Genomic DNA, 26007 nt, shown 5'->3' with positions numbered 1-26007 from the left:
GACCTCCCAGAATTATCTGGGGGTCGGAGGGTGAGAGCTCCCATGGAGTCCGAGGCTTTCTCCGAGTCCACGATGCCTTTGCTCCGCGTAGGAGCGAAGCCAGACGCTGCATCCACATCTGCGGATTATAGTGATTTATGTGTGCCTTTAAAGCAGACAGAGCTGACCAGGAGGAGTAAAGTTGCATTTTTCCTCCCTTTTTTTTGTTGTGTTCCAATACACACAAAGGGAATAAACCTGTGTATAGCAAAACATGTGTTCCTGCAATACCTTTCTGTGAGAAATACTCGGCCATGACTGTATATATATATATATACGCCAACGGTGCATGGAACGCTGTTACCTTCCCACCGGAGTGGTCCCTATTTTTCTACTTGCCTTTTTACGTGCTTTCGAACTGCTAGGTTGGCAGAAGCTGGGACGCGTAACAGGCGCTCACTCTGCTACGCGGCACTCAGGATTCGACCCGCCAAACTGCCGACCTTCTGATCGACAAGCTCAGCGTCCTAACCCACTGAGCCACCGCGTCCCTTTACCTTTACCTTTATATAAAGTTACATGGAGTTAAACCTGTTACCTGGGTGTCCATTTCAATGAGGTCTGATGAAAGCAGGGGCTTTTTTTTACTTTAATAAGTCAAAATACAACATAACGATGTTAGTTAGCAAGTGCAACAATACTACAAAGTCCCTGTTGATATTTTAAAAAAATCCATGTTGTGTGGGGAACTGTGGAGAAGGGAGATAAAGCAAGGAGAAGGGGATTCGGCTTGGCATTGTAGTCTCCCCCCAAGTGTGTCTTTCTGGCTTCCCATGGTCTTCTTCTCTTCACTGCCCAAGCCAAGATCTAGTGATAGCCATAAAGATGGGCAAGATTCTTAGCCAGCTGGGCCTTTGCCCAAACTAGGATCTGATCCGGAACGGTAGATGTTATGTACTGGAATGTAATGATGCAAGCCATTCACCCTCGCCTGTTGTGGAGACTCTAAATAGGCATTTCCTGCCAAGCCGAGGCTAGCCCTCAGGGACTAGCTAGCTAGCTTAATGGTCAGTCCCAACATTTTCGACCGGAACATTCGTATTTGGGGCCGGAGAATTCAGGCAGGTAATTGGAGGAATACCTGAGGGCTTATGTGTATGAGTACTGGCCATTACCTGTAGCTGGGCAGTTGTTTTCTGGAGACAATAAAGAGATCCTTTGATGCTGTGTCGCTCTTTGCCTATTGGCTTAACCCACTACATGAAATTAGATCTTTATTTATGCATTAGTAAAAAGAGACCTCCATGGATACAAGATACAATAAGGGCCCCTTAGAAAGGTTGGGAAACCCTTTTGTTGTTGTTGTTAGTTGTGAAGTCCTGTCCGACCCATGGACAACATTCCTCCAGGCCTTCCTGTCCTCCACCATCTTCTGGAGTCCATTTAAGATCACACCTACTGCTTCAGTGACTCCATCCAGCCACCTCATTCTCTGTCATTCCCTTCTTCTCTTGCCCTCAACCTTTCCCAGCATGAGGCTCTTCTCCAGTGAGTCCTTCCTTCTCATTAGGTGGCCAAAGGATCTGAGTTTTAGCTTCAGGATCTGGCCTTCTAAAGAGCAGTCAGGTTTGATCTCCTCTAGGACTGACCGGTTTGATCGCCTTGCAGTCCAAGGGACTCGCAGGAGTCTTCTCCAGCACCGTAGTTCAAAGGCCTCAATTCTTTGGCGCTCGGCCTTTCTTATGGCCCAACTTTCACAGCCATACATTGCTATTGGAAAGACCACAGCCTTGACTATACGCACTTTAATAGACAAAAATGAAAAGATATAAAAAAGATGCTGAGACTCTGGAAAAAGGTGCAGAGAGGAGCGACAAAGATGATCAGAGGACTGGAGGCTAAAACATACAAAGAAACGGTTGCTGGAATTGGGTATGTCTAGTTTAATGAAGAGAAGGACGAGGGGGGACATGACAGCAGCCTTCCAGTATCTCAGGGGTGGCCCCAAAGAAGAGGGAGTCAAGCTGTTCTCCAAAGCGCCCGAAGGCAGGACGAGAAGCAATGGATGGAAACTAGTCAAGGAGAGAAGCAACCTAGAACTAAGGAGAAACTTCCTGACAGTCAGAACAATTAACCAGTGGAACAACCTGCCTCCAGAAATGGTGAATGCTCCAACACTGGAAGTTTTTAAGAAGAGACTGGACAACCATTTGTCCGAAATGGTATAGGGTTTCCTGCCTGAGCAGGGGGTTGGACTAGATGACCTTCAATGCCCCTTCCAACAGAATAACAAACATATTGGATTTGGAATGAGTTTCTTTCCCTGCTTAGCATAATTTGACACATCTGTAATCTAGTAAGCATGCTCACTAGCTTGATGTGTACCATGTAACATTTCATATCATCCCACGATAGTCTTGGCGTGATGTTGTGGAGGCCCAATTGCATACTTGGGAGGTGTGTTTCCCACATTATCGTCAGTTTTCAGGTTACTAAAGTTCAAATCTGCAGGCAGTTCTTATGTCTGGCTGGTTCAAATCAATTCCCATCGCCACTTTGAATGTTCTCTAAGTGACTGGCCATAAGGTGAGGGCTACCTGAATTTTCCCAGGGAGCCAGTGGCCTTTTGTAAGAAACCAACATCTGCCTTCCTCTCAGAAAACATTTGAGGTTGAAGGAATTCTTGCTAACACAGCCCAATCCTGCCTTTTCTGTTCCAGAGGACAAACTGGGTAAGCTACGGCTGCGTCCAGCCAAAAGCATGGACTCCCTCAGCTGTCTGCCGTCGGTCGGTGACGGTAGGTTGAGAAATCTGCAAAATTTTTTTAAAAAAGCAATAGATTATAAATCTGATGCTAACTATGGCTAAACTGTTAGGAACCTCCGTGGGATGGTAGGAATGGCGACGAAATGCCTGCTTCCTCCACTTCTCTGTTCCCTGGTGATTCCTCCCAGGTCTGGCCGCTTGTTTTATAATAATTTTATTAGGATGTTCATAATTTGTTATTTATGGTAGTGGAAGCAACCCAAAGTAGCTTGATAACGAGGCAGGTGGCCAACAAAATAAGTAATCCAAATGAAAGTAAAGATAGTAGGAAAGTGGGGAAGGGAAAGAAAGGAGAAAAAGAGCTATAGATAAAGGGGGAAAGAAGAAAAGGCCTCTATTATATTTTGTTCTGATCTGTTCTGTCCTATTCCTATAATGTTCTACTTTATTCTGTTCTGTTCTATGCTATTCCTTTTGTATTCTGTTCTATTCTATTTTTGTTCTGTTCTGTTCTGTCCTATTCCTATTATGTTCTATTTTATTCTGTTCTGTTCTATGCTATTCCTTTTGAATTCTGTTCTGTTCTATTTTTGTTCTGTTCTGTTCTGTCCTATTCCTATTATGTTCTATTTTATTCTGTTCTATGCTATTTCTATTCTATTCTATTCTATTCTATTCTATTCTATTCTATTCTATTCTATTCTATTCTATTCTATTCTATTCTATTCTATTCTATTCTGTTCTATTTTTGTTCTGTTCTGTCCTATTTCTATTATGTTCTATTTTATTCTGTTCTGTTCTATGCTACTTCTATTGTATTCTGTTCTGTTATATTTTGTTCTGTTCTGTCCTATTTCTATTATGTTCTATTTTATTCTGTTCTGTTCTATGCTATTCCTATTGTATTCTGTTCTGTTCTATTTTTGTTCTGTTCTGTTCTGTCCTATTCCTATTTTGTTCTATTTTTATTCTGTTCTGTTCTAATTTATTCTGTTCTGTTCTATGCTATTCCTATTATATTCTGTTCTGTTCTATTTTTATTCTGTTCTGTTCTATTGTACTCTGTTCTGTTCTATTTTATTCTGTTCTGTTCTGTTCTATGCTATTCCTATTGTGTTCTGTTCTGTTCTCTCCTATCTGTTCTGTTCTATTTTATTCTGTTCTGTTGTTCTATGCTATTCCTATTGTGTTCTGTTATGTTCTCTCCTATCTGTTCTGTTTTGTGCTATTCCTATCCTATCCTATTCTGTTCTGTTTTATTTTTATTCTGGATACCTGGGCATTGCTCCACAACTCTCTCTGACCAGTCCCTTTCTTCTGCATGCAGACGATGCTCACCTGAGGTCAGGAATATCTCCAAACCACGAGTGCTTTGATGGTCCAGTTTCACTCAACAGCAGCTTCTCTGAATCTGGGTACATGTCTGCCAAGAGTAAATCTGAAGACACACAGGAGGAAGCCACCAAGTCAGAACCCACCACTCCCCAAAGCAGCAGGTCCAGTCTTGTCGGAGGGTCCTCTCAAGGACGTTCGCCCAAGAGCTCGAAGAACCGGGCTGAGAAGTGTGCCGGGGTCCATATCTCGGGACCCTTCTCGGTCACCGTCCCATTCCACATCACCTCCAACCTCACTTTGTCCCGGCTGACCAGAGGTCTGGAGTGTCCAGCGCTGAGCCAGTGCACCGAGGAGACTCCGGAGGCCCTTTCTTCCAACGGAGAATACTTTCCCAAGGGGACAGAAGACAAGGAGACACGGATGCCCGCCCTCACTGCCAATGAGGAAGTAGACGAAGGTCAGCGTTAACGTTTGTATTTGAACAAAGAAAAAAAAACACAATTACTTTTCTTTCTACTTGGAAATCACTTCTGGACTTTTTGCTTGAGGTGAAAAAAACACGAAATTTTGATTTTTGGGTTTTACCAACTAGATAGGCCTGGAGGAATGTTGTCCATGGGATCGCGATGGGTCAGAGACGACTTCGCAACTAACAACAACAACAACTAGATAGCTTTGTTGTTATAGAAATGGCTGCTCTATGCTATTATGTAAAAGTAAAAAGCTGAGGTTTGATATTATTTTATTTTACTGCACCAAAGGAAACCAACGCCTTCGCTTTTCCCTCCCCTACTTTTCCTACTATTTTCCTTTGTATTTTTGTATTTTATATTATAAACTAAAAAAACCTTTTAAAAAGCGTTAAATGTTTATATTGTAACTGTGACTGATAATAATAGAATAGTTGTCAAGGATAGGCACTAATGATTTCAAGAGGACTGGATACCAATGATGCAGTCTAGCTAAATGTCTGTGGAGATTCTCCATCAGGCAGGTCAAGGTTGATCCCAAAGGCGCTTTTTTCAGGAGGCAACTGGATTTTCCTATTTATTTATTTTTTTGAAGAGGTTTCGCTTCTCATCCCAGAAGCTTCTTCAGCTCCGACTGGATGGTGGGGAATGGAAGGATTTATACTCCTTGCAGACAGCTGGTCATTTGCATGCTTTTAGAAAGTGGTTGAGGACCTTGGGGACACAAATAAACCTCCAAGTGGCCTCAGCAGCTCTCCAAAAGACTGCAAGTGACCAGCTGTAAATCCTTCCCTTCCCACACCATCCAGTCCGAGCTGAAGAAGCTTCTTGGATGAGAAGCAAAACGTCTTCAAAGAAAAACAGGGAAGTCCATTTGCCTCGTGAAAAAAGCATTTTGGGGACAATGATGGCGTGTTTGCGGGTTGCCCCAGTGATTTCCACCTCCTTCAAATAGGAAGCCAACGTAACCTTTTAAGCTAATCAATTGCACATTCCTTCTAGTCAATTTCACTATCTCAATAGAAAATTCTTTACTTTGATTTTTCCCTGGTAGTTCTCACCCGCAATTCAAACCAGAATTTCTGATCAGTTTTTAATGAATTGCTGCCATTGCTAGGTGAATAACATGGTCATTAAGCAGATCAAGAAATGGCGATCATGTGATTACTCTTCTCTCCCCCCCCCGTGAAGGATGCTGCAGCTGTTGTAAATATATGCTCATTGCTGAGTACCTGAATTTTGATCACATAACCCAGGGATTGCTGAGATGGTCATAAATGCAAGGACCAGTTGTAAATCACTGTTTTCGTGGTAACGTTGAATGGCCACTAAACAAATGGCTGTAAATCAGGGCCTACCTGGGGTTTATCCCCAGCCCTGCAAGTTCGAAACAGGCGACTCTATATCAGGCATGTCAAACTCACGACGTCACGTGACGTATCATGACTTTTTCCCCATTGCCGGCAATGGGGAGGGCGAGGTTTCGTCAGGATGCATCTGGCTCGCGGGCCGGCAATTTGCCATTCCTGCTCTATATTTTAAAATCCTGCTTGGCTATGGTTCATTTTCTCCCCCATGCACATGTTAATTTTAATTTGTTACTCAAGCCAAACTAATACAGGTAGTCCTCAGCTTATAATAATTCACTTAGTGACCATTCAAAGTTACAATAGCACTGAAAAAAGTGACTTATGAACATTTTTCACACGACCTTTGCGGCATCCCCATGATCATGTGATCAAAATTCAGACGCTTGGCAACTGGCTCATACTTATGACTGTTGCTGCGTCCCAAAATCACATGATTCCCCTTTTGCGACGTTCTGACAAGCAAAGTGAACGGGGAACCCAGATACACTTAACAACCGGGGTTACTAACTTAACTACTGGAGTGATTCACTTAACAGCCGTGGCAAGAAAGATGGTAAAATGAGACAGAACTCACTTAACAAACGTCTCACTTAACAGCAGAAATTTGGGGTCTGATTGTGGTTCGAAGTCGAGAACTGCCTCTATTTGTACTCAGTAAGGACCTAGTCCCTACTGTGAAATCTGGACTGTTTTTTTTTTGCCTGCATGCATTTTAGGAACAAACGTTGAAGCCGAAATGGACCCTGAAGATAGCCGGATGTCTATGCAAGTCGAGGACTCCTTCTCTTTCCTGGACGGCGCCGACGCCTGGATCGACACTGTGCTGGCAGAGGATCAGCTGCAGCCGGAGGCCAGGCAGTGCCCGGAGGTTCCGCCACGTGGCTTGGAGAGCTTACCAAGCACGGAAGATGATTTGGGAAGCGGGTTTATGCATGAGATGATGGCAGCTGGGGTGGAGGTGAGTGCCGTGGTTTGGCCGTGTTTTTTTACCGCTTTTCCTCAGCCTGAGGGAAAAAGGCCTTTCTGAGCAACAGGAGGGGAAGCATCATGCAGACGAGAGAGTACGCTTTGGACACCATCTCCTCACTGTATCCTTGTAGTAGCTTTCCTTCTTGTTGCTTTCCTCCTCCGGTTTTTCCCACAACAACCCTGTGAGTTGGCTTGGGCTGAGAAAAACCAACTGTCCCAATGCCTCCCAGTTGGCTTCCATGGCTAAGGCAGGACTAGAACTCAGAGTCTCCCGGTGATTGGCCCAGTCACCCAATTGGCTTTCATGCCTAAGGCAGGACTAGAACTCACAGCCTTTGGCAATGTTGCCCTGAGTCTTCGGAGAAGGGCGGGATATAAATGGGATTTAAAAAAAAACAACTCATTTTCTCTTAGTGATTGGCCCAAAGTCACCCAGCTGGCTTTTGTGCCTAAGGCAGAACTAGAACTCACAGCCTCTTGGCAATTGGCTCAAAATCACCCAGCTGGCTTTGCTGCCTAAGGCAGAACTAGAACTCGCCCTCTCCCGTTTTCTAGCCTACCGCTTTCACCTAGTGCCTGAAATGGCAAATATTATTCTTGTTGATTTTTATGAAGAGAAAGTGTAAGTGAAAAATGGATGTTCTGTCATTTTTCTTTCTTTCTCAAATTAACTGTGTGAAGGTTATCCGTACGTGCTTTCTCTATGAATTTTTCAGAAATTAAGTTATAGGCCATGTTTCTAAGGCTTTCTCCTTCCTTCCACCCCCTTTAGCTGGAGATGTATCATACAATGCCACACCTGGATTACCTGTCCATTGAAGAATGCATGAATGAGCATTCAGAAGGAGAAGACGACCAGTACTACCTCGCCATGGGATTCATTGAGGAAGAGTCCTCTGAGGAGGTAGATGCTGAGGAGATCTACCTGAGCGCTTTTGATGACCTCAGCCCCTTAGCAGGCAAACCAGAACATCGTCAGCAACCTGAGGGACATCAAACTCCTCACATCCCCTCATCAAAACTCACCGTGGAAGATCAGACCTCCAGGACGGCTTCAGAAACCTTAGCTGAAGATCCAAAGAGCTCACGTTTACCTGAACCTGGCCTGGAACCTCAGCAAGGTCTCTTCTCAACTTGTGACCTAGTAGTAACCATGGGCCTGGATCCAAAATTAGCCAAGCCACATGGAGTGGAATTGGATTCCAGAAGCAAGACCGGTGAGGTGGAAGGCCACCTGACTGACCAAGCTGAGATAGCACCCGTTTTTTCAATGTTGCAAATCGAAGAGGCAAATGTTGGAAGTGTGGCTGGTCTCTCTGTCCATAAAACTGGGTGTCCTGAAGAAGTTGCTGACCTAAAAACTCTGGATTCAGAATCTGGCGGGGGAAATGGCGAGGATGATAAGGGAGAACCCATGATTTCATTGTTGCAGATAGAAGATAGAAATGTTGGGAACGGAGTGGATCTCTTTGTTGAAAAAACTGGACTTCCTGACAAAGTTACCTTCCAAACACCTAGGGATCCAGAGTCTGAAAACCAACCAATCAAATCAAGTACTGAAGAGAAGTGGCAACCTCAGAACACATCTACAAGTGAACAGACTTCACCTCTTCCTTGCAGCATGAGAGTAGACGTTCCTCCAGAGATGGTTGGAAGATGTAACAAACCCTTGGGTGACACACTTGTGGTTCAAGAGACAGGAGAAATGCATCATGGAGATGCTGCACAAGCTGCTTCATCTGTGGAGGAACTCAACTTTCTTCAAAGTTTGATTCCTTCTTTACTGGATAATAATCCTGAGAAAATAAACTTCCCAGCACCAAATCCAGAGCATATCTCTTCTTCTTATTCTCCTGCATCTTTGTCTGACAGTTGCATGGACTCTGAAGACTTCCCCCTCGCAGCCTCTCCTCCAAAACCTGGCCTAGAAAGTCTTCTGCAGAAACCTCAGACTGGATTGCCAGTGGAAGCTTCACATGCTCCAAAGCACGAACTCTTGGATGGAAGCGTCCAGATGAAGTTGGCATCTACGACTCCCCAAGTTCAGCAAGTGAAATCGTTCCCAGTGGTGCCCCCGAAGCCCCAGTTTGCCAAGTTGCCACCTTCCTTAAAGCCAGTGATTCCCAGCAAGGAACATCTCATCCCTGTCCTAGTTAAGACCAGTGAGAGTGGGAACAAGCAGGAACTCAACCAAAGCTCTCTGAAAAGGCCTTTCCACTTGACCAGCTGGGACCAAAGGACAGAACATTTTCCAGCGTCTCCTAGCGGCCCACCCAGCTCTTCTGAGAATTGTTGTTGCAGCAATTCAGACGTCCTCCCAAAGCAACGCAATTCCATGCCTGTGAGCTTGGAGAAGTTCAGCAAGGACTGTAAGAACATGGAGGACGTCACCCCAAAGCCACCGCCTTCTTCACGGGACAAATGCTTTTCGTGGACCAAGAGTGGGGAGGTTGGAGGCGGCAGCCTTCCTCTCATGAAGGGCCTCCAACCAGGACGTTTAGAGAAACAGAACAGCAGCCAACACGACGAAGGGAAAGGATATCTGCCTGGAGCAGAGAGGCCCACCAAGGAGGGCTTGGAGACCACTCCCCAGAAGCAGCGCTGGAGCAACTGGCGCTACAGTGGAAGCATGTCGTTCGATGAGGCCGTGGCCCTCGCCAAGGAGAGGCACGTGGCCCAGGCTCCCATGCGGAGAATGCAAACCTACTCCTATGGTGAAGTGGATGGTTCGCAGGGAGGGTCCCGAATGGAGAAGACTGCTCCTGCCCACAAGCCTGTCCTGAGGTCTCCTCAAAGGCCGCTGAGTTGCATAAGCCCAGCTGAACCTCCAGAAGCTCATCTTCCAGGAAATATGCTTTGTCCTCCAGGCTTGCCTGACGGCATCCCGGAAAGTCTGCACACCCAGGGTCAGGAAGAGTCCTCTTTTTCTCAGGACTTTCCTCTGAGGAACAGAGTCAGCTTATCCAAGATCGGACGGCGCTTGTCCGTGTCTGATGAAGCCTGCTTTGGATTGTCCCACGAGCAGAGGTGACTGGTTAGCCCCACCTGTCCTCCTGTGGGGCCAACCCAGGCCACCCTGCCTTGGTGGGGGCTCCCGCCATGACACAACACACCTTGGAACTTCCAGGGATGTTGGCTCAAAATCAAAGCTGAGATCTGTCTAATCCAGCCTTCTTCAAGCCCTGGGGCCCAAAGGGTGTCTCCTCTTCGGCAAACAGAAATAATGTGATCACAATGGCTCAAAGAAAACTAGAATACAAAGGTCAAATTTATCTTTTTACCGGTATTAAAATATTGACAAATCCTGATCTATAAAGAGCATTAATAAAGGGCCCAGACAGATAGTTCCCATTTAGAGACTGTTGTGTAGTGGGTTCTGGAGAGCAGGAAGGATGCCGAGACGATGAGTACAACATAACAGCTCTTTATTAGGTGGAAGTGACTGTACTGGGGAATAGGGGCTACCTGCACTCTTTATATACCTGGCCAGTACCTGGCCAGGTACACAGCCAACCAATCGGATTGAACCTCTGTTTCCCGCCAAAACTGTTACAGTTCGACACCTCCTGGTGGTGACTCTTATATAAAGCTTCAGGTGTTCCTAAAAAGCCTAATACACAACAGAGACTATCTTGTTTAGGGACTCTTTGTAGTCACAAGACGTAATGGGTAAAAATTTATCAAGGACAGATCCAACCTAGAGCTAAGGAGGAATTTCCTGACAATGGGAGCAATCAACCAGTGGAATGGCTTGCCTCCAGAAGTTGTGGATGCTCCATCACTGGAGGTTTTCGAGAAGAGACTGGAAGACATTTAACTAGGATGGTATAGGGTCTCCTGCTTGAGCAGAGGGTTGGACTAGAAGACCTCCAAGGTCCCTTCCAACCCTCGGAGTCTATGATTCTAAGTTGCTTTGTGGTGCTGAAAAGCAGAAGAATGCTAACATCAGTTGAAGTTTCACCTAGTGACCATTATACTGAATGGCTGAGTTACAGGTCCCATATGCCATCTCTTAAATGAGGGCTACCTGTATATAATTTCAAATTAAGATGGACTGAGGGGAGGAGAGAGGTTAAGGATCAGAAATACTGCTCCTAAACAAAACAACTGTGGGGAAAAAATTGTGTGTCTTGAGAAAGTAGCTCAAACGTTCCACAAACTGCAGGTATCTGTAGCCCAAAACTCTCCCGTCTCCTCTGAGATAGCCTCAGATTGAGGAAAACAATATCCCTTCTAAATGTTGGAAGGGGCCAGCATTTATTACTCTGTTTTCTGTTCTGGGGACTAAACTGGCTTTTTTTGTTAATGCAATGACTGTGTCCTCATCACACAAGGGCCCAAGTAAACAGTCTTATGGTACAGTGGGATTATGCGATACCCAAAATAGAGCAAGACAAGAGCTGAACCACAATGAGCCAAGGAGTATAAACTCATCCCTTAGGTATGTTCAGCACACCTAGTTTTAATACAGCTTATTTTTCAAACTTGGCAACTTTGAGATGGGTGGATTTCAACTCCCAGAATTCCCCTGCCATCATGCTTTAAGATGCCTGAATGACAACTTCCAGAATTCTGGGAATTGAAGTCCAATATATCTTAGTTCCCAAGGTTACAAACACTGCCTTAAAAGAGTGTTGTATTATAGATGCAATTCATTGTGGTTTAACTGTGGCATTAGCAGGTTATTTGAATACAATGTACTACATTTAAAATAGAAAAGGGTATGGATTGTACATATCAAGACACCTATTTGGGTGGAAATGTAATCTAAAAGGGTAGAATATCTTGTTATGAAGCAAGAGAGCTGGCTGGCAAAAAGTTGGGTGTCTGATTGCTCTTTTTCCAAGTTATTAATTATTAAAGTTACTGACTGATCTGAAAGTAATTGGATCTGACAGCATAATTAATGTATATTGAGTACAGGTTCCTGTTATATACTGTGATCGGTGAGACACTGAAGAGACGAGAGTGAAAGTAACAGTTCATTTATTCCAGGGGTAAGCAACCTCGGCTCTTTTATGACTCATGGACTTCAACTCCCAGAATTCCTGAGTCAGCATAGCTACCCCTGGTTTATTCAGTCAACACAGAAGCGGCTCGAACAGACGCTTGACAAGCAAACATTCCCTCCTAAAACACAAGCTTGCAAAGTCATAGACAGACAGACAGTTAAGGATTTGAACTACAATGACAGTTAACCATTTATAACTGCCCTTATGTATTTACATTAATACACAGCAGTTCCTTTGTGCTATTTTAATGGCAAGGATACTAGCAAGAATGTTAGTCAGTATGCTTAGACAAAGTATGAACAGATCCTCTCAGGTTTTCATACCCAGTTAAGAGTTTTAAAATTGTAAAATTAATGCCTTTGGAGATTCTCAAGTCATCCAGGTCACGGTTGGCCCAAAGGTACTTTTTTTCCAAAAGGCAACTGAACTTTTTGTTTTTTCCTTTGAAAACATTTTTCAATAATTGGAATGCTTGTTTACATGTTCATTTTTATATAAAATAGTAAGAAATTAAGCTCTACTTTTACACATAAATGCCCGTAGTGTATCTAATAATATGGGAGATAATATTAATGTAATTTAATGGAACGTTGTCCACAGGGTCGTGATGGGTCGAACACGACTTCGCAGCTAACAACAACAACAAATTTAATGTTTATTATTTTATTTTTATTTTTATTTATTTTTATTACATTTATATCCCACCCTTCTCCGAAGACCCAGGGCGGCTTACAAGCTTAGCAGTAGCCTTCATTCTATATATATGCTTGCTTGTTAGGGCTTTCACACACACCCAAGCGGCATTATTACAAAGTCAGCTTATTGCCCCCAACAATCTGGGTCCTCATGTTGTGGCTAAATGCATTGGGCAGGAAACCAGGAATTTGCAAGTTTGAGTCTTGTCATAACACAAAGCCAGCTGGGGCTCCCTCCATCTAAGCCCTGGAAAGGCGGCCAGGCCAAGTCCCTTCTGCAAATGATAGATTAGATTAGATTAGATTAGATTAGATAAGGATAGATATATAGATAGATAAGGATAGATATGGATATAGATAAGGATAGATATATAGATAAAGATGCCCCCTCATGGATTACTGCCTTGTCGTGGCAAAGGGGTTTGCGTAATCAATGAAGCTATGAGCTATGCCATGCAGGGCCACCCAAGACGGACAGGTCATATTAGAGATTTCTGACAAAACGTGATCCACTAGAGAAGGAAATGGCAACCCAGTCCAGTATCTTTGCCATGAAAACCTCATGGACAGTACCCAAAGGCAAAAAGATATGAAGGCCTGGAGGAATGTTGTCCATGGGGTCGCGATGGGTCGGACACGACTTCACAACTAACAAGAAGAAGATAAGGATAGATAAGGACAGATATATAGATTTATAGATAAGGATACATAGATACATAAGGATATAGATGAGGGCTCAGTGTGTTAGGAGGCTGAGCTTGTTGATCAGAAGGTCGGCAGTTTGGCGGGTCAAATCCCGAGTGCCGCGTAACACAGTGAGCGCCTGTTACTCGTCCCAGCTTCTGCCAACCTAGCAGTTCGAAAGCACGTAAAAATGCAAGTAGAAAAACAGGGACCACTCCGGTGGGAAGGTAACAGCATTCCGTGCGTCTTTGGCGTCTAGTCATGCCAGCCACATGACCACGGAGATGTCCTCGGACAAGCGCCGGCTCTTCGGCTTTGAAACGGAGACGAGCACCGGCCCCTAGAGTCGGAAACGACTAGCACGCATGTGCGGGGGAACCTTGACCTTGACCTTAGATGATATAGATAAGGATAGATAGATAAAGATAGATAAGGATAGATAAGGACAGATATATAGAGATAAAAGATGTATAGATAAGGATAGATAGATAAAGATAGATAAGGATAGACATAGAGAGAGATAAAAGATGTATAGGTAAGGATAAATAGATAAGGATATCTAGATAGATAGATAAATAGATAAAAATTACATGTGGATAACAACTAGGAGAGATTCAACCTAGAAATAAGGAGGAATTTCCTGACACTGAGAACAATCAACCAAAGGAACAGAAGTTCCCGTCAGAAGTCGTGGGAGCTTCATCACTAGAGACTTTCAAGAAGAGACAGGAGAGCGATCTATCAGAAATGATGGACTAGAATTCCCACCGAGATGGTGGGCGTGCTGGCTGGGAGGAAGGAATTATGGGGGTTGTAGTCTGGAGTCGCATCCACCCACACGCAAAGGAATCCTGCTAATTTCCAGCGACACTTGCAGAATAATCCTCCACAATGGGCAACGTGCAGACTTAGCAGCACGCGAGGGGAAGCTATTTTCGACGCTGGAGGTTTTACTTGGGCGCCCCCCAAAGAAAGACGAGCCCAAAACTGCCCACGGGAGGAAGCGCAGAGAACCGGAAGTTGACAAAGGCAAGATGGCGCTCAAGCCGCGCTTAGGTATCGGCGGCTCGCCAGGAGGGCGGTAACCGGAAATTGCGTATAGTGCTCTTCCGGCTTGTGTTTCTAAAGCGCTGTTTCTGTCATTGTACGACGGGCCACATCTTTAAAAGCACCCCTCGTTGACACGAAGCCGGGTGCTCCGTCCCCAAGCGCCCTCCCGCCGGTCGCCCTCTCAAACTCAAGATGGAGGCCCGAGCCCCCCCCCCTCTCTCTCTCTTTCTTTCTTTCTTTCTTTCTTTCCTCAAAATGGCCGCCACCGGAAGAATAGGCCATCCGGGCTACCAGCTTCCGGCGACCGGCGGGCGGAGGCGGGGCTTGCGTGTGGGTGGCTTCCGCTCCGCCGTCGGGCCCCGCTGGCGGCGAGGGAAGAAGGCGGAAGTTGTGGGAGCGAGGAAGGCGGGCGGGCGGGCGTCGCGGTGCGCATGCGCTGATCTTCATGGAGCGCCGAGGGGCTCCGAGCGACGGAGGGCAGCCCAGGTGAGGACGGCGCCTCCCGGGCGGGGCGGGGCCCACGCCGCCCCCCCTCCCCGCTGGGCTTCCGCCTCCCTCAGCGACCCGCTTCTTTCTCCGGAGGCCCCGCGGCCTTTCCCCGCCTGGCTCTCCGGAGCGCTTCCCAAGCAGGAGGAGGCGGAGGCCGCGCCTCCCCGAGGAGACACGGAAGGGGTCGTGGGGGGGTGGGGGTGGTCTGGGGTCGCCATGGGCCCCGGCGGGGCGATGGGGAAGCCGCCCCCTGCCCAGTTCCCTCCCCGGAGAACATAGAGCCCCAGGGGGCCTTGGAGGTCATCTAGTCGGGCTCTCCGGCCAAGGGCCGCGTATCCCAGCCCGGTGGCTTGTCCAGAAACCTCCGGCGATGGAGTCCCGGATTGCTCCTGGACGCCCCCCCCAGCGCCCTTGTGGACCCCCCCCCCAGTCCGCAGGACCTCGTGTTGGTAGGGGGGTTGGTGGGGCAGCCAGCCAGCCAGATGTTGAGGCTGGGTTGGGCCTTTTAAAAAAAAAATCCACCTCTGGAGGAGCTGGGGAGGGGCAGATGGGGGTGCTTGGTGGTGGGGGGGGCGGTTTCCAAGGTCTCATCATCAGGTTGCAACCGGTCCCAGGTTGAGCCACCTTTGATAATGGATTGAGGGTGATTCTGTTGTTGTTGTTGTTATTATTATTATTATTATTATTATTATTATTATTATTATTATTATTATTATTATTAAACTTCTATTCATTAAACACGAACCTCAGTCAGCTGAACACTCAAATTGACTGGCGCTGATGGTTGACACGGGTTGCTGCCAGCATCCTAGGTATCCACCAGGTATCTCCTTAAAATGTAAGATTATTATTATCATTATCATTATTATCTTTTGTTCATTAAACACGAACCACAGTCAGCTGAACACTCAAACTGACTGGCACTAATGGTTGACATGGGTTGCTGCCAGCATCCTAGGTATCAACCAGGTACCTCCTTAAAATGTAAGATTATTATTATTATCATTATTATTATTATCTTTTATTCATTAAACACAAACCTCAGTCAACTGAACACTCAAACTGACTGGCACTAATGGTTGACATGGGTTGCTGCCGGCATCCTAGGTATCAACCAGGTACCTCCTTAAAATGTAAGATGTTCCTAGTAGCATTGCTGGAGTTATAGCAGGAAGTGCAGTTTCTTGATGTATTTTGCAAAGTTTATTATTGTTATTGTGGTTGGCCCCACGCTCAGCCAGAGGTTTAGATTGACATTTTTATCCACCTCTGGAGTCCTTCCCAAGGAACCTGGATAGAGAGACGTGGATGTTTGATGGGGTTAAAAGTCTCATGCCAGAATGTGAGGTTATTATTGTTATCGTGGATGGTCATATAGCCAGATGTTCAGGCTGGATTTGGCATATTTGTCCACCTCTGGAGAGCTTTCCCAGGACCTGGGAGAGGCAGATGTTATAATAAATATACTGCTCAAAAAAATAAAGGGAACAGAAAATAAGACATCCTACTATTAAATACAGTACATTGTGTTGTTTAAGTGTTCCCTTTATTTTTTTGAGTAGTATATAAATATTTGGTTACAGAACGTAAGATGTTCCAAGTACAGCTGCCTTTTGCAATTAAGTGCTGGTGAATTTGTCAATACCAATAGTATTATAATATTCTGGTTGGTTGCACCATCAGCCAGATGTTTAGACTGGAGTTGGCATTTTTATCCACCTCTGGAGTGCTTCCTCAGGACCTGGGAGAGGCAGATGTTATTATCTAGTAATATTAAAAATACCGTTGCTCCAAATACAGCTGCCTTTTGCAATGAACTGATGGCAAATTTGTCAGTACCAATGGTATTATAATATTGTGGTTGGTTGCACCGTCAGCCAGATGTTTAGACTGGAGTTGGCATTTTTATCCACTTAGTCTTTCCCAAGGACCTGGGAGAAGCAGGTGTTTGATAGTATTAGTGGTCTCGTCCCAGGATGTAAGCTTATTATGGATCATCGCACGGTCAGCCAGATGTTTAGACCAGTTTGGGCATTTTTGTCCAGCTCTGCAGTTCTTCCCAAAGACCTGAGATAGACAAGATTGTCAGAATCCATTTATATTTCATTTCTAACTATCTCCTCTGATCTAAAACCAAATCTCACCTTTCCCTGGATTCTGCCATACCCCCAAGGGGGAGAGGGGATATGCATGCGGATTGTATTGCTTTCATTTCCTCTATTAGCCACAATGTAACCTTTTGTTTATTCCCCTTGTCTGCTATCCATTACAATGTAACAAAAGTGCCTCCTATACCAGGAGTAGGCAACCTTGGCTCTTTTATGACTCGTGGACTTCAACTCCCAGAATTCCTGAGCCAGCTGGCTCAGGAATTCTGGGAGTTGAAGTCCACGAGTCATAAAAGAGCCAAGGTTGCCTATCCCTGTCCTATACTATGCATCTCTCTGAACTAGCAAAGTGGGAGGGAAAGAGATACAAACCTTTGGTTTCTTTCTCCATCCTCCAAAGGAGGTGTGAAGAGCTATGGAATGATGCTGACGGAACTGGGTTGATGTTATCTTCCCTTTCCCACGATGGATTTACCACCTGGGGATTGGCCGGTCTGAACCGCCCAGATGAACTGTGGGGTGGGGTTTGCTTAGGGACACTTTAAAATACGGTATTGATCTGTAAGGGAATCCCTCAGATCCTGTCTATTATGCCTGCTATCTCCTATTCTTAATAAAAATTGGAAGAAACTGTTTCCAAGAGTTCAGCTTTCTTAAGATGTGGGCTTGAAGTAGGTCCTGACACAGATGTTATTATTTAATAATATTAAAGGTCTTGTCCGCAGGCTGTAAAGTGTTCCAAGCACAGCTGCCTTTTGCGATTAAGCAAGGAGGATTTTGTCAGTGTATTACTGTATATTACCAGAATTACGGTTACTTGGACCATCAGTCAGATGTTTAGACTGGGCATGGCATTTTTAATCCACTATCAAGTCCTTTCCAAGGACCTGGGATAGGCAGATAATCACTGACTGTGTTGATTGCCTTTATTTAGTATCTCATTATGATTCATGTTTGCTTAATTAATATCCTATGATTATCACTGAGTTTGTATCTTATCAATCAATCAATCAATCAGAATAGAGCTGGAAGGGACCTTGGAAGTCTTCTAGTCCAATTCTCTGCTCAAGCAGAAGACCCTGTGTCACAGTTCCGACCGATGAAACTCTTCAAAAGAACTTTGAGGGATTGTTTACCGTAAAGAATCTTTTATTTGAGAAACAAAATATCGGCACTACATGGTTAAAGCCAAAAACTAAATTCCCTCCTCCAATTTTTAAATTGTGATTTATTTTTTGTGGCTAGACTTAATTTAATTTATTTTAATTTATTTTAATTTTATATTGGATTGTTTTTAAATTTTGCCTTGTAAACCACCCTGAGTCCTTTGGGAATAGGGTGGTATATAAACCGAATAAATAAATAAATAAATAAATAAATAAATAAATAGGCATAAATCATATTCCCCAATTAGTTTGAAGCACAGGCTTTCTCCCCAGCTCTCCAGCCCACCAAATCTTTATCAACTCTAGGCCCGATAACCTTGGATTCCCACGGCTGAGTTATTATTGTTATGACTAACTGGACTCTCATCCACATCCCCCCCACTCCCAGCATCAACTAACTCTAAAAGTGAAAGAGAAAAGATGGCTACATTTCCATCTGTTGTCAAAGCAAGAACATCCGATGACAGCAGCATTGACATCCTAGACCAGGGGTAGGCAACCTCAGCTCTTTTATGACTCATGGACTTCAACTCCCAGAATTCCTGAGTCAGCATAGCTGGGAGTTGAAGTCCATGAGTCATAAAAGAGCCGAGGTTGCCTACTCCTGCCCTAGACCAGTGACTGTCCAGTCTCTTCTTAAAAACCTCCAGTGATGAAGCACCCACAATTTCTGGAGGCAAGCTGTTCCACTGGTTAATTGTCCTCACTGTTAGGAAGTTTCTGCTTAATTTCAGGTTGCTTCTCTCCTTGATTCGTTTCCATCCATTGCTTCTTGTCCTGCCTTCGGGCGCTTTGGAGAATAGGATGACACCCCCCCCTCTTCTTTGTGGCAGCCCCTCAAATATTGGAATACTGCTCTCATGTCACCCCTAGTCCTTCTTTTCTCTAGACTGGCCATGCCCAAATCCTGCAACCGTTCTTCATTTGTTTTAGTCTCCAGACCTTTGATCATCTTAGTTGCTCTTCTTTGCACTTTTTCCAAAGTCTTAACATCTTTTATGTAGTATGGTGATCAAAACTGGATGCAGTATTCCAGGTGTGGCCTTACTAAATATATAAAGCGGTGCTAATATTTCACGTGATTTTGATTCTGTGCCTCTCTTTAGGATTGTATTAGCTTTTTTGGCTGCCGTACATGGCTGGCTCATGTTTAAGTGATTGTACACTAGGACTCCAAGGTCCCTCTCACAGTTACTGTTTTTGAGCTAGGTTTTGCCTAATCTTACGATTTATTATTGTATTTTATGATTAGGGTCATGATTTATCACTTGTTGCTTGCGTGCACCGAGAGGTTATGCACCAGAGACAAATTCCTTATGTGTCCAATCACCACTTGGCCAATAAAAGAATTATATTAAAGGTTTGATTGCAAGATGTAAGCCCTGCCAAGTCAAACTTCCTTTTGCAATTGATTGGTGAGAATTTCATCAATGCCAGTGGATTCAAATGGTATTCCAGATGTTTTGGGATGGTACCCAAGACACCTATTTACAATTGGGCTATTGGGACTACCTTTGCTTGCAGGACTTTGCATTTTGTCTCTTCTGTTCTAATGTACCCAGGTATTTATTACGGTTGCTCACACAGTCAGCCAGATGTTTAGATTGGCATTTGGCATTTTTACCTACCACTCAAGTCCTTTCTAAGGACCTGGCATAGGCAGATGTCGTTCCTTGGTGGTGCTAAAAGATGGAAACACTTCCAAGTTCTTCTGCAATTTCCTTCTGGGGATTTTGTCAATGCCAATTATTATTTATGTCCCACCTTTTTTTATATAGTTGCTTTCAATATGAATAAGGGACGCGGTGGCTCAGTGGGTTAGGACGCTGAGCTTGTCAATCAGAAGGTCGGCAGTTTGGCGGGTCGAATCCCGCGTGCCGCGTAGCAGAGTGAGCACCTGTTACTCGTCCCAGCTTCTGCCAACTTAGCAGTTCGAAAGCACGTCAAAATGCAAGTAGAAAAAGAGGGACCACTCCGGTGGGAAGGTAACAGCGCTCCGTGCGCCTTTGGCATCTAGTCATGCCGGCCACGTGACCACGGAGACGTCCTCGGACAAGCGCTGGCTCTTCGGCTTTGAAACGGAGATGAGCACCGGCCCCTAGAGTCGGAAACGACTAGCACGCCTGTGCGGGGGAACCTTTACCTTTCAATATGAGATGGGAGGCATATAAATTTAATAAATAAATATATACCTCAACCAAACATACCTCTACATTTTCTCCGCAAACAACCGTGCTTTGTTCATTGGTTTACAGAAGAATACTGTAGAGAGCCACTTTGGTTGTGGTTAAAGCACCAGGTTAGAAATCATGAGACGGTGAGTTCTAGTCCCGCCTTAGGCATGAGAGCCAGCTGGGTGACTTTGGGCCAGTCACCAGGAGACAGCGAGTTCTAGTCTCGCCTTAGGCATGAAAACTGGCTGGGTGACCTTGGGCCAGTCCCTCAGTCTCATCCCAATTCGTCTCACAGGGTTGTTGTGGGGAAATTAGGAAGAGGAAGGAGTATTTATGTATGTTTGTTGCCTTGAGTTGTTGATAAAAATAATAAAGGTGGGGTAGACGGAGGGAGGAGGAGAAAGAGATTAATTCCTGGCTTAGCAGAGATTTACCGTAATATGGGAATGGCCCCCTCTGGTGATATATATAAGGGCAGCAAATTAATAAATGTCCCCATCAGGTTTTGATTGCTCTTGCTTCTTTAGTGGAAGTTTGATTTGTTCCCCCCGTTCTGCCTGCCCAGGCAAGGGCATCTCGGGCATGGAGATTGCGCAATGCTATTCAAGAGCTCATGAAGGCCCACTTGTGGACATGGCAATTATCTAGAATTGCAGAATCGGGAAGCCAGTTTGGAGTTGGGGCCAAGGCACTGACCTAGAAAGCAAGAGATGGCGAGCTCTGGGCCTCTCCTAGCATGAAAACCCTCTGGGTGACTTTGGCCCAGTCCTCACGAGGAGGTGGTCGCCGTTGGTACGGGAAAAGAGGCAGAAGGATTCAGTACGTTTGCTATCTTCAGTTGTATTTTTAAAAGGTGGGATAAAAACAACCACCAATAAATAGCTTCTTTGAAGAAAAAAAAAGTCCCTGGCAGAGTGGAATGGCTTGCCTCCCGGAGTTGTAGCTTCTTCCATCACTGAAGATTTTCAAGGAAACATTGAGCGGCCGTTTGTCCAAGATGGTTGGAGGGCTTCTGCCTTGGGAGTAAGTAACCCAGGCAGTGCATGAAGCAGAGGTGTAGTGTGTGCGGTTCTTGAAGCGCACATAACTGCCCGTGGCGCCGCGTTTTGCACCACTTCCGCATGCTCTTCAAGGGCAGCCCCACGCAGAGCACATTACCGTAGTCTATCCAGGAGGTGACTAGGGCATGGGTGACGGTGAGTGTGGCTCCCAGTCTGGGAATGAAGCTGTGCAGAGACCCTTCTGGCCACACCTCTTTTGAGTCAGAGCCCAGGAGGGCCCCCACATTGTCGTAAGTAGCTGCCAGGACTCCGTTCTTCACTGGCTTACCTCTAGTACAAATAGTCCTCAATTTACGACCGTTCAATTTAGCAACCGTTCCAAGTTACAACGGCACGGAAAAGAAAGTGAGATCTGCCCCGTTGGAGACATCACGATCCAAATTCGGATGCCTGGCAAGTGGTTCACATTGATGACGGTTGCAGCGTGTGAGGTTAACATGATCCCCTTTTGTGAGACCATCTGACAGGCAAAGTCAACGGGGAAGCCAGATTCGCTTACTAACTTAACCAACCACAGTTGCTCACTGAACAGCTGTATCATCCGTCGCCCACTTGGTTCGTTAGCAACGAAAGGGTCCTGGCCCATTTTGCACCTTTTACTGAGAGCTGAAGTGGTTACAGAAGGAACGAAGGGGAATCTTATAAAACCTGCAATTAATGGGTCAATGTCCAGTTAGCGGTCCTGGGTTCACACCTTCTGCATCTCCACATTCTTTCGGTTGACCTTGGGCTGGGCTGCAGCTGGCACAGCTTGGTTCCTTACTCCCACCCCCCCCCACCCCGTTCTCCATCCCACACTCCGATCTCCTCCCTGTTGCCAATGTCCTGCTCGCAGATGAGGAGGCAAAGCTAGCAGAATGACAGCCATGACAAACTGTGTCCAGGAAGGTCATAAAATAGGGGGAAAATTCACTTAACAACTGTCTTGCTTAGCTGTGGAAATGTTTGAGTTCAATTGTGGTCATAAGTTGAGGACTCTCTGTAAAATACAGGAACGTGGTCTTCCTGAATGTCTTTTGTTTCCCCCCCCCCTAACTTTCTTTTAGGTTTTGGATGAAGTAACTCTGAAGAAGGGACAGTGAAAAGAAAAGGAAGTCCAGGGTGAGAACTTCTGATGCATAACCGACTAAAGAAATGAAGGGGTGAGGACCATATTTTGAATATATTATTAGCCATAAACAATAGCAAGCTTCTTGGCGCCGGGTGCTCTTGCTAAAATAGCATCCGAGCTGGAAAGATAAATTAATATCGCTTTATTTGTGCATAAGTTAAAAGAGAGGTCTCCCATGAATGCAAGGTGAGACGCCCTTAAAAAGGTAAGAAATCACTTTTTCTGCAGTTCAGACTTTTCGGCTTTCAAACGCCTTTGTCAATTAGCCAGCATCATTGGTGTCAATGAAGCATCCAGAGAGCATGCTGAGAAGTTCTATGTGTACCATGCAACAGTTAAAAGCATCCCATGATATTCTTAGCACAATCATGTTGGTGACCGATGATCGAATATTCAGGAGGTGTGTTTCCTACATTAGAGTGAGATTTCAGTTGTGGTGGCTCAGTGGTTTAGGATGAGGTGTTGCAGGCTGACTCTGCCCACTGCCGGGAGTTCGATCCTCGTGGCTCAAGGTTGACTCAGCCTTCCATCCTTCCGAGGTTGGTAAAATGAGGACCCACAGATTGTTTGGGGCAACATGCTATCTCTGTAAACCATTTAGAGAGGGCTATAAAATAAAGCACTATGAAGTGGTATAGAAGTCTTAAGTGCTATTGCTATCTCTTTGGGTAATTCTACTCTGGCCAGTCCTTATTGGAATCCACATTCGTGCTGGTTACTTCAAAGAACAACGTTTATCAAAGATGCTCCTTGTTGCTAAAACCAATTACTCAGAGAGACACCCCTCTCTTGCTGCCATCAGTATTAGTGGTCGAAGACCCAGTGTAGGTTGAGACTTAATAAAAAAGAGAGAGCTTTGGATTCTCCTGTCCGGGAGAATAAACAGGCAATTTTTGAACTGAATTTCCCTTCCCCTTCTGGCCAACGTGATCTTCCTAGGGCCGAGTTTCCACCTTTGGCCACTCTTATTAGATGTGTGGACTTGAACTCCCAGAATTTCCCAGCCAGCCATGTAGGAGAGGGTTGAGCTCCTAGGCAACTGCTCCTTCTGTAAAACATGATAGCAAGCTTTGGGTTTATTTCAGAGGGAATAACCCAGGTTCCTCCAAGTACTACTGGATGCTACGACTGCTGAAAGTTGGGCTTCAGTTATAGTTGGCACTTTTCTCTTGCTAAGTGAGGCAGTTGTTTGTTGGCTTTTGCCCCAATTGACGTCTTTTCTTGCCAAAGTTCATAGGGAGCTCACTCCCTGATATCCGGGACGCTGCTTATAAACGCTTATATGTGCTTAGAGCTCGGAGCATCGTTAAAAGACCCCACACACCCACTTCACGGTCTGTTTCTGTTGCTCCCCTCTGCGAGGAGGTTTCGAAGTATTTAGAGCAGGACTACCCGATTCTGTAATAGCTTTGTTACCTATGCCCTCGGTCTGGCAAACTCTCAAGAATCATTTTTTCTCGCCACGCGTATGTATACATAACCCGAACTAGACTGTTTTGTTTCTCTGTGTCATAGAATATATGTGGATATGTGCATAATTCTGTATTTATTTATTTTTGTCATATTTATGTAGTGTATATGGTGACTCTTTGAGAGCTGAATGCAACAAAATTTCATTTTAATGTATGCCGATTAGTGTACATTCAAGGTGACAAAGCTATTCTGTTCTATTCTATTCTCTATATTCTATTCTATTCCTTATTTCTGTTCCATTCTATTCTATTCTGATTTGTATTCTATTCCATTCTATTAAGTTGTTAAGCGAATCACTGCAGTTGTTATATCCTGCTTCAATGTGATCGTTGTATTAATCCATTTTCTGAGTTTGCCAAAGCTGTATTTGCACAGTATTGGCCCGAGGGGAGAAATGGGAGAAAAAAATCAGTGGCTCTTGGTACGATATCCCTACTTTGACCTTGAAAGCCAAGTTACTGGGGTTATTTCTTCGAATCAAAGTATCCCAGGTTTGCTGTACATATCTGCTTGGTCAGGTTGCAGCAAAAAAATATATGTATAAATAAATATTCAGTGATTAAACTAAGCCCACAAGCTGGATTTGCACCATGGACTAAGCCACAAAAGTGATAATCAAGGCTAATACCAGGCTAATGAAGTGTGAAGGCAGGCAGACACGTAGAGCACCGTTTCTCCACCTTGACCGCTTTTAAGATGTCTGGACTTCAACTCCCAGAATTCCCCAGCCAGCTCTGGGAGTTTGAAGTTCAGACATCTTAAAAGTGGCCAAGGTGGAGAATCCCGTTAGATCTTCAACTTGTCTTAAAAACCCGTGTAGACTTTTTGTCTTCTGTGCACGTCCACCAAGCCGAGGATGAAGGCGGCTGACTTGGAAACAAAAGTATGTGCTCACCCTATATTGCATTTAGGAAACTGAAAAAATACATGAAATAAACTCTGAAGGACTAGTGGAAACTTTAATAATGAGACACAAAATCTCCAAGCCCCTCCCTCATTATAAATATATACCTCAGCCTCTTTTAGGAACAAAGGTTCTCCAGATGTGTGTGTCCTGGGTATTCATAGAACATAGAATCCTAAGGCTTGGAAGGGACCTTGGAGGTCTTCTAGTCCAGCCCCCTGCTCAAGGCAGGAGTCCTTACACTATCCCGATCAACTGGCTGTCCAGTCTCTTCTTTTTTTTATTTTTTATTGAAAAGTTTTACAATTTTTAAATACAATGAACTCCCCTCTCCCCAAACCTCCCCTACCCTACCCTCCCCCCTCCCCAACTTCCCAGAGCTGAATACAGGGTATAATAATACAAACATAAGCTACAATATGCTAACAACAAAAATAAGACAATAAGTTCTATCGGACTTTAACTCTCCATAGTCATAATATTAATAAAGTAACAAATGACTAATCATACATCATAAAAATACACTACTTATTCAAATGCTAAATGAAACTTTTTAGTCCCATATTTATTCTGAATATATTCAATTCATCTTCTCCATTCCACAATATATCTCTGTTGCGATTGGTCTTTCAAATATGCCGAAATCTTTGCCATTTTCGCCAAGTTGGAAACTTTCAAAGTCCACTCTTCTATAGTCGGCAGTTCTTCCTTCTTCCAATATTGCGCTCCTAAAAGTCTTGCCGCCGTAATTAGATGCAACATCAACTTTGTGTCTATAACAGTAGTATCTGTAATAATACCCAATAAAAACAATTGCGGAGAAAACTTTATCCTTTTCTTAAATATCTTTTGCATATTCCACCAAATTTTAATCCAAAAGGCTTTAACCTTTTTACAAGTCCACCATGTATGAAAATATGTTGCATCCTCACAACCACACCTCCAACATTTAGGCTGCTGTCCAGTCTCTTCTTGAAGACCTCCTGTGTTGGAGCACCCACAACTTCTAGAGACAAGTTGTTCCAGTAATAAATTATTCTCGCTGTCAGCAAATTTCTTCTTAGTTCCAGGTTGCTTCTCTCCTTGATTAGTTTCCCTCTGTTGCTTTTTGTCTTCTTTCTGGTGGTTTGGAAAATAAGTTGACTCTCTCTTCTTTGTGGCAGCCCCTCAAATACTGGAAGACTGCTATC

At 44.7% G+C, this 26007-nt stretch overlaps 2 protein-coding genes across 10 annotated transcripts in view; both read left to right on the top strand.

Annotated features, from left to right (window-relative positions):
* Window positions 1-11768, top strand: part of ARHGAP30 (Rho GTPase activating protein 30) — a 44652-nt gene extending 32884 nt beyond the window's left edge. The window contains exons 9-12 of the mRNA XM_083374377.1: window positions 2700-2777; window positions 4074-4538; window positions 6638-6879; window positions 7663-11768. Of these exons, the coding sequence (XP_083230503.1) occupies window positions 2700-2777; window positions 4074-4538; window positions 6638-6879; window positions 7663-9921 (3044 nt within the window). The 3' untranslated portion in view covers window positions 9922-11768. The remainder of the gene's footprint in view (window positions 1-2699; window positions 2778-4073; window positions 4539-6637; window positions 6880-7662) is intronic.
* Window positions 11769-14690: 2922 nt separating this feature from the next.
* The window catches only part of USF1 (upstream transcription factor 1), a 28528-nt gene continuing 17211 nt past the window's right edge, over window positions 14691-26007 (top strand). For 3 of the 9 annotated variants that reach the window (XM_083374573.1, XM_083374567.1, XM_083374575.1), the window contains exons 1-2: window positions 14697-14817; window positions 22376-22471. In XM_083374573.1, the coding sequence (XP_083230699.1) occupies window positions 22464-22471 (8 nt within the window). In that variant the 5' untranslated portion in view covers window positions 14697-14817; window positions 22376-22463. Of the gene's footprint in view, window positions 14818-15603; window positions 15659-20629; window positions 21088-22375; window positions 22472-26007 lie in introns of those variants that run through there. The other 6 variants (XM_083374574.1, XM_083374570.1, XM_083374572.1 and 3 more) reach the window with 4 other exon arrangements.

This window comes from Vipera ursinii, assembly GCF_947247035.1.
Source record: "Vipera ursinii genome assembly, chromosome: 15".
NCBI lineage: Eukaryota > Metazoa > Chordata > Lepidosauria > Squamata > Viperidae > Vipera > Vipera ursinii.
This window is presented reverse-complemented; position numbering and strand designations above follow the sequence as displayed.